Source organism: Microtus ochrogaster, chromosome 5 (genome assembly GCF_000317375.1).
Source record: "Microtus ochrogaster isolate Prairie Vole_2 chromosome 5, MicOch1.0, whole genome shotgun sequence".
Taxonomy (NCBI): Eukaryota; Metazoa; Chordata; class Mammalia; order Rodentia; family Cricetidae; genus Microtus; species Microtus ochrogaster.
In genome coordinates, this window is record NC_022012.1 from 80,142,857 (window position 1) to 80,150,808 (window position 7,952).

The 7,952-nt window shown below is 49.1% G+C and overlaps 1 protein-coding gene across 2 annotated transcripts in view; it reads right to left on the bottom strand.

The window, feature by feature from the left end:
* Positions 1-4,392, bottom strand: part of Mapkapk3 (mitogen-activated protein kinase-activated protein kinase 3) — a 33,434-nt gene extending 29,042 nt beyond the window's left edge. Inside the window, exons 1-2 of one of the 2 annotated variants that reach the window (XM_005347839.3) lie at positions 4,260-4,392; positions 3,719-3,995 (exon numbers count right to left, since the gene is read on the bottom strand). In XM_005347839.3, the coding sequence (XP_005347896.1) occupies positions 3,719-3,943 (225 nt within the window). In that variant the 5' untranslated portion in view covers positions 3,944-3,995; positions 4,260-4,392. Of the gene's footprint in view, positions 1-3,718; positions 3,996-4,123; positions 4,229-4,259 lie in introns of those variants that run through there. The other variant, XM_026779558.1, reaches the window with a different exon arrangement.
* Positions 4,393-7,952: the final 3,560 nt, after the last annotated feature.

The window sequence follows — 7,952 nt, forward strand, 5'->3', positions numbered from 1 at the left end:
AAATAAATAAATAAATAAATAAATAAATAAGTGCATTCATCTCATTCATATGGAATTTTGCTTTCATTTTAACAGTCACATTGTACCTATAACAAAGAATTAAATGTCTTGATGATTTGTTATTAGTAAATGTATGATTTGTATACCTATTTTATAATTCTATAAACTCAGAGTCATGTAAAACTTTTCTAACAAAGTGGCAAAATTTTGAGAAGCCCTGGTATAACAATCTCAGAACATTCAAGCCTAGAAGATCTAAACCCCACTTTTGCTGTATAGTTTAATGCTGTCCTGAAACCTGCTTAACCAAGTTGATTGCCCCTGGCAGTTCAGAAACCTCCAGGTTCCTCAGATTTTTTTTTCTTTCTAAGTGAGGGGTCGCCTGGTAAGAATCTTTGGCCAGTGAAACCCTTTCCTTTCCAGGGACTCTGCTGTGCAGGGCCACTGGCCCATTCATGTGCCTCTGGCCTGTTGATTAACTAACAAGGAGCAGAGGCTCATCTGACAGGACTGGAGATGCAGGTGACAGGGTAGTGGCTGCCAAATGAGAAAAGGCCTGCCCTGCCTGGCAGCCCCACCTAACCTCAAATCCAGCTCTACCACACCAGCCCCAACAGGCCATCCCCACCCATGGAGCAACAGGGTGGAGCAACCTGGGGCTGGCCTCTCTCTCTCTCTCTCTCTCTCTCTCTCTCTCTCTCTCTCTCTCTCTCTGCCTCTCATTCAGACTTCTTCCTCCTCCTTCTTCCTGGCATCCTGGGTGGAGAAAGCCCCTGTGCTCACAGGTGTGGCCCAGTGGCAGATAAGTGGCAGAAAGGACCTCACTGAAGGATAAACTTCCTTCCTCCACAGGCCTCCCAGGGTCCTCTATCTGGGACAGCAAAGCTGCTGTATTCCTTTGTGACATTCCAGGCCTTTAGACTGGGAAACAGCATTTTCCTGTCATTAATCTCGGCGAGACTGTGGGAGAGATTAGAAAAAAGTCCAGGTACTTGAGCTTGGTTATGTCAATAAGCATGGAGAAGCCACTACCATATGCCAGGCCCTGGGCCCAGGTGCTGAAGGGAGCTTTAAGAAATAGCTTTAGCGGCAAAGAAGGTTCCATTGCTCCAAAACGCAGAGTCGGAACAGCTTTCTGGAAGGGTGGTAGTGGAACTGAGCCTCCACAGGGGCATGACACCTTCACAGAAGCAAAGACCAGAGGACTGAACTGCAAGAGCTTTGTATGCCATACTCAGAGGCTCAAAGGGTACAGAGTCAAGTCCAAGACCCTGGTGACATCAAGACTCTGGTGACACCAACCAATATCTCCTGGTCTGGAGGATGTAGTTCCAATCTCTCCTCCCTCTGTGGCACTGTGCTTCAGGACATCACGTGGGCCTACACAGCAGGCGTCCGGAGCAGCCTAGCTTACCTCAGCCATCAACACCAATGAGCAAGAACTGTTCGGGCTGAGGCAACCAGTCAATTCCCTGATCTTGATTCTGGGAGGAGGATGTTCACTGTACAGACCCGACCTGGAAGACTCTACAGGAGATACCCCACCCCACCTCCGTTCTCTTTAACAAAGAAGAGAAAAGGAGGCGCTGGGAGCCCAGGGGGCACTCCAGCAGGCTGTGGTGATCGGAAAGAAAGGGTCTCAGGCCTGTCGTCTAGCAGCAGGAACAGAAAAAGGGGCCCTACCTGCTCTCCTCCCGTGTGGACTTCCCATGTCTCCCCCAGGGCCTTCAATTTTTATTTTCACTTGAAGACACTAAGTTCCGGGACCACATCTGCTTTTACTCAGGCCTGGGAGGAGCACAAGATGTCAGCAGGGGTACGAAGCCCGCATGCCCCCATATTCCCCCTGAGGCACCCCGCCCTCCAGTTGCAACAGCACAGCATAAGCTTGGGGCGCCAGGAAAGCTCTGCTGGTCACAGAAGCTGGCCTGGGGAGAGAAGCCTTGCTGTGCATGAGGGCAAGCAGAACAAGCCAGTGGTCAGGGCAGAGAGAAAGGGGAAGAGGGCAAGGACCTGCTCCTCTAGGGTCCTACTGAATGCTAGAAGCCACTGGAACAATGATCAGAGTTTGCGTGCCTGTTGCTTTTAGGTTTCCCGCTAGGTACTTTCTGACCTCTCAGGCAACAAAGCCTAAAGATGGGCATAATAAAGGAATGGCTTGACCAAGTCAGACTACAAGGTCAGAACAAGACAGCCTAACAAACTTTGTGCCTCTAGGGAGGCACAAAGGCACAGGGTCCATGACCTTCTCCTAGGCTGAGCTAGAGCAGCCAGGGAAAGGGTCAGGACCCATTCCAGGCCAGCTGAGTTCCCTGGGCCCAGGTCTGGGGCTATGCTGAGGTCCCCAATATATTCTTGCTCTTCTGGGCAGAGGACAGAAATTATGAGTGAGAAGATGCCATCCTCCCCATCCCCCGCAAGGTGAAGCCACTGAAACATTACGTTCACAGTCACTGAGCCAGAGGTTGTGCTGGCCCTTTCTGATACACCAGAGAAAGACAAAGAATTGGGGCCCGAGGCCTCACTCGAACCCTTTGCAGCTCCTGTGTCTTACATAAGTCCGGAAGCCTCTCGAGGCCGGTTCCAGACCTATAACAGGTTCTCATTTCAGGTTCACACCAACTCCTGCTCTTCCTCCCTAAACAAAGTCAGAGACTTAACTACAACCGCCCAAGGTATCACCCAAGGTCACAGAGCTGGCACACACACACACACTTGGTAGAGATTACAGCCACCTCTATAGGACTCTGCACCCTGGCTGCTGCTGGCAACTTGTAAACAGACCTTTACTAAACTCACTTCCGAGAGTCACTCTCCGCCATGCTGTGCCATCCAGGTGCCAATGGCATGACCTCCACTTGGGTCAGCTTCCCAGTGGCAGACGATTTGAGGGATTCTGAAGGAACAGGAGAGGAGTGGGGTGGGACCACGAGTAGGGGTGCGGGCTCTTGCACTGGAACTGGGTGCCTGGAGCCAGATTCAGATAGTGAGGTCAGCTCCTCCAAGCCACACCCCCATTCCAGCAACATCAGTGTGCCAGGCTTCTAGGGAACCTTGGGTATGGTGGGACTCTAAATGGCTGCTCATCATTTGTCCAGGGTGGGTCAGCCTAGGGCAGAGCTTTCCCCTTTCCACAAAGGGCAAACAATTCATCAAGAGCCCAGTAGTCAAAGAGCATCCTAAGCTGTGATGGGCATTAATTAGTCTTTGCCTCACTAACTAGCTCCAAAAGGCTCATAGTAAAGCCTAAAGCAGGCAGGGGCAATGAGGAAGCAGCAGGCCACTCTGATCCTTGGGGCTCAGCCTCTGGTAGAGCGATACTTAGACCCATCTCCATAGCAGGAGCTACTTGTGTGTGTGTGGGGAGGGGGGGAATATCGCCAAGCAGTAAGAGCCCCACTTGGGCCTGAACACAAATCCCAAGCTAGAAACCAGTGAGGACAGCCACTCCCTCCCACCTTCCGGGTACGGCCGCTTTACTCGCACTGACTCCTCCCCCTTGCTCTCTGGGACACACCCGGAGCTTGGGTAGGTTGAGCCTCTATTTCCCCATGTGTGAGGCTGGGAGGACCATGAGTCCGATCTTAGAGGAAGAGTATAAAAATAAAATATGATGCCAAGTGTAGATGGTTAATAGAGACCCTGGACATAACCCCCACAAGTATCTGCTGTTGGACACTCCAGGTCACCCCGGCCCTCAGAGAGAAGGGTCACTAACCTTCAAGGCACACTTCTGCCCAGTGCGCCGATGGTAGCACTCCAGCACCTTGCCGTTCACACCCAGGCCCAGCACCTGCTTGGAGAGCTGGTAATCGTCAGTCACCGCGTACTTCTTGGGCTCTCGTCGTACACCCAGTGCCTGAGTACCGCCCGAGGTGGGTCCACCGAGTGCACCCTGCGGGGGCACAAGACTCCCCCTCTCCCCTGCTGTCTCGCCATCCATGGCCCCCACGGGGCGCTCGGAGGTAGCCCCAGCCTGACGCGTCCAGAGGCACCTGAGGGAAAGGGAAAGAGTCACTCGGCACAGGGACTTTTTGGACACACCCCAGCCTTGGTTTCTCCACAACTAGACTGACTGGGCTGCTGGCCCAAGACAAGCTGGAAACTGCCTGAGAGTACCTACGTGCTGGGCGGGGAGGTGGAGGGGGGATGAGAGGAGATCCCTCGTCCAGGCACGTGTCGAGACGGGAAGGAATCCGGCACTGTGTAGCCACCAGATCCTGAGAGCTGGCCTTACTGGGGGCCCAGGGAAAGCGTACCTGGCGAAGGCGCACTTGGAGGCAAGGCACTAGACGGAAGCCATGCAGCACGCGAGAGGGGCAAGGGATAGTGATCCCGGGAGCCAGCAGCTGAGGGGCGCCCTGGGCCGGAGTCTCGCCGCCCGCGGCCCACGTGACCCCCACCCCCCTTCCCGGCACGTCATCCGGACTTGGGGCCCCGCTAGGTCAGCCTTAAAGGGCCAGGCGGGTCTGGGCTGGGCAAGACAGGGCACACAGTCCCTGGCAGGCTCCGCCCTGAGCCCGGACAAGATGGGGGCGTGGCCTCCTGAAGTGGCTGGGACGCTGGCAGAAACTCCTCCAACTGCTTTAAGAGTCTCGGATTTTATCCGCGACCTAGAAAAATGACAGCGCAAGACGTTTTGTCTAAGGGCTCTTGCACACTGTCAGGGGGCTTGATAGACTCCCGACTTTTCAGGTGGCTAAGCACTCTAAAATTCAACTTATTTTTTGCCAACCTGCCCGGCGAAGTGGTATGTTGTTTGATTCGCCACTCTTCAGTCCCTGGTGGTTTAGGGTACCTCTCTAGCACTAGGCAACTTTTCTTTCTGTGTACTTTCTGACCAGCCTTTTGGCTTTGCAATTTACTTGTTAGCTATAAATGGTTTGGGGCCACGTTCATGCTGTCCTGCAGCAGCCACAGGGTGAACACGCCTGGGATATACTTGAATCAGAAATTTTGATTTTTCCACTTGGTCGGGTGCATCGATAAATAAAGAAGGCTTTTCGCCTTATTATGGTTTGCGCTTTTGGTTCTAAGTCTCCGGTCATGGTGATGAACACCTGCACAGAGAAGACTTAGGCAAGACAATTTTGAGTTCGAGGTTAACCTAGGCTACAGCGTGAGGCTATGTCTTTTTTTAAATAATAATTTAAAAAAAACAGCCCGGCGTAGTCGTGCATGCCTTTAATCCCAGCACTGACGAAGGTGGCTCTCTATGTTGGAAGCCAGCCTGATCTACAAAACAAGTTCTAGTACAGCTAGGGCTATTACACAGAGAAACCCTGTCTCGATAAACCAAATAAATAAATAAATATAGATTAATTAAACATTAAACTCCCTTTCTCCCACCCCAGAGACAGATTCTCTATTAGCCTTGAAATTTCCCTTTCTGCGTTTAGGCATCAACTTCATTCTTAGTCCATCTTAGCCTGTCATGGATATCTCGAGTCAGCTTTCCCAGAAGAAATACAGAAGAATCAGAGGAGCCCATGAAGGAAAAAAAAAACTCGACGAGAGCCACAGAGATCGAGATTGTGTCTCTTGTGGCAAATCATCCAACCATATCCACAACCCACAAGCTGAAGAAGCAAGGAGTGATTTGAGAATTTTAGAAAGTGGACTGCACTATAGGCAGGCCCTCTGAGCAGGTCTCTGCTGCCCTCTATAGGTTATATTCAGAACTTCAGTCACCAGGACCTCTGTCCCACATAAAGGTGTCTAGCTCCACAGTGTATAAATCTCCAGGCCCAGGAATTAGTGACTTTGAAGACCTTCTCTATAACCTTCCACCACAACACATACAAAGATGAATGGGCTGCACATCCCCAATTGTCAGAGAATTAATTCCTAGCTAGCAGGAACTTGATGCCCTTCTATCAACTGTACAACTGCACCCTGTTGCAGATAACCACTTTCTGAAGAGTACAGCAACTATTTGTGGGTACTCTCTGTGTGCAGAAGGCTCAGCCCGTCTCCTTCAGAACTGGCGACTCTGTCATCTCCAGGTATCTTTTAAGTTAGCAACAATCAGTGACGCAGAGGTCCCAAGATAAGAGCCTCTGCTGATCATAAGAAGCTCTTCCTGTAGACCAGGAATGTTCTACATAAACAACATGGCCTCACTGAGACAGGAAAGGAAGAGATGACCATCCCTTCAGACACACAGTGAAAACACACAAGAGAAACAAGCCCAGAGAGGGCACGTGACCTACTTGAAGCCCGCAACTAGCAAGAGAGCCCCCATTTCAACCCCAAAACACAACCTCAAAGTTGGGGGTCTCTCAAATAATGGCCTCCTCGCATGGTGTGTCCTTCTTTGTTCTACTCATTCACATGTGCAAGTGTACCCTTACACAGGCACTCACGATCTTGTGGAATCTTATTTTAACCAAGCAAAGATGTGTTACATTTATGCTGTAGAATATTACTGTAACTGTTAAAGGTGTGTTACATTCTTTTATGCTGCATTTGTTTAACAATATAAGGATTGTGTTTATCTATGTAAAGACATGTTGAATTTGTTTCACCTTGCCTGCCTAAGGCACCTGACTGATCTAATAAAGAGCTAAGTAGCCAATAGCTAGACAGAGAAAGGATAGGTGGGCTGGTGGACAGAGAATAAATAGGAGAACAACAAGAGAAGAAGAAAGAATGAAAGAAGTGGGAAAACAAAGGAGATACCAGCCAGTCGGCCAGACATAGAGAAGCAGTAGAAGTAAGATGTACAGAAGAAAGGTAATAAGCCCCGAGGCAAAAGGCAGTAGTCAGGAAGCAGAGGCAGGTGGATCTCTGACTTCGAGGCCAGCATGGTCTTCAGAATTAGTTCCAGGACAACTAGGTGTAGCATGATTAATAAAAACTCAGAGACTTATATTGGGGTTCAACCTGAAGATCAGAAAAGCAAAACAGCCAGCCACTGGCTCTTATTTCTACCTCAGTCCGAAATGACAATCCTACCTCCAGGAATTCTCAGAATGAGACTGTCTGAGAGTTGTCTTCTCTGTTTTATAATTAACTCTAGTGTCCGGTTTCTATGGCAAACTAATGTGGTTACTGGATTAAAGGTGTGTCATCATTGTCATCAAGGCTGACCACAGTGACTGTTTTACTCTCTGATCTTCAGGCAAGCTTTATTTATTAAAATACAAATGAAATATCACTACAACTAGGGCTACACAGGGAAATCCTGTCTCAAAAAAAAAAACAAAACAAAAAAAATCAGGTTAATTTAAGTTAAAAGAGCTAGCCAGAAACATGCCTAAACTAGGCTGAGCTTTCAAAACTAAGAGTAAATCTCTGTGTCATGACATGGGAACTGGTTGGTGACCTAAAAGAAAAAGTCTTGTGCACACACAGTGCACACAAAACACACACAGATATTCATAAATATAAATGTGCACAACATAGGTATGTACAGATATGTATAGCCGTGTGCAGGTACACACCCATATACATTTGCCTACTTGGATCAGGAGGGATCATAGTTCCACCTAATAATCAGACCCCAGGTCTAAGAGCTTGAAGGAAGTCTGGAAGGTTTTACTGCTAGGAGGTCGAGGCAGGCACTGCTTCCTGTAGGTAACCAGATTGAAGCTGGTAAACCCAAGGTTCTCATTCTCTATGAGCAGGGTTCCATAAGGAACAGAAAGTTAGGCAACTAAGGGTAGAGGCTGTGGCTGGGCATCTCAGTGTGTGCCCTGTAAAAGTACCTTCTTTCTTTAAAAAAGAAAAGTTGGGGGGGGGGCTCAGCTGTTAAGAACACTTATTGTTTTTTTAGAGGACCCAAGTTATATTCTCTATATCCAGATGGGTCACAATCACCTGTAACATCAGTTCCAAGGGGTGCTACATCTTGGCCTCTTTGGGCATCCACACTCATGTAAAGACACCCATACATAAACACATGCACATAATTACAAATAAAATTAATAATTTTAAAAAGATTAGGCTGG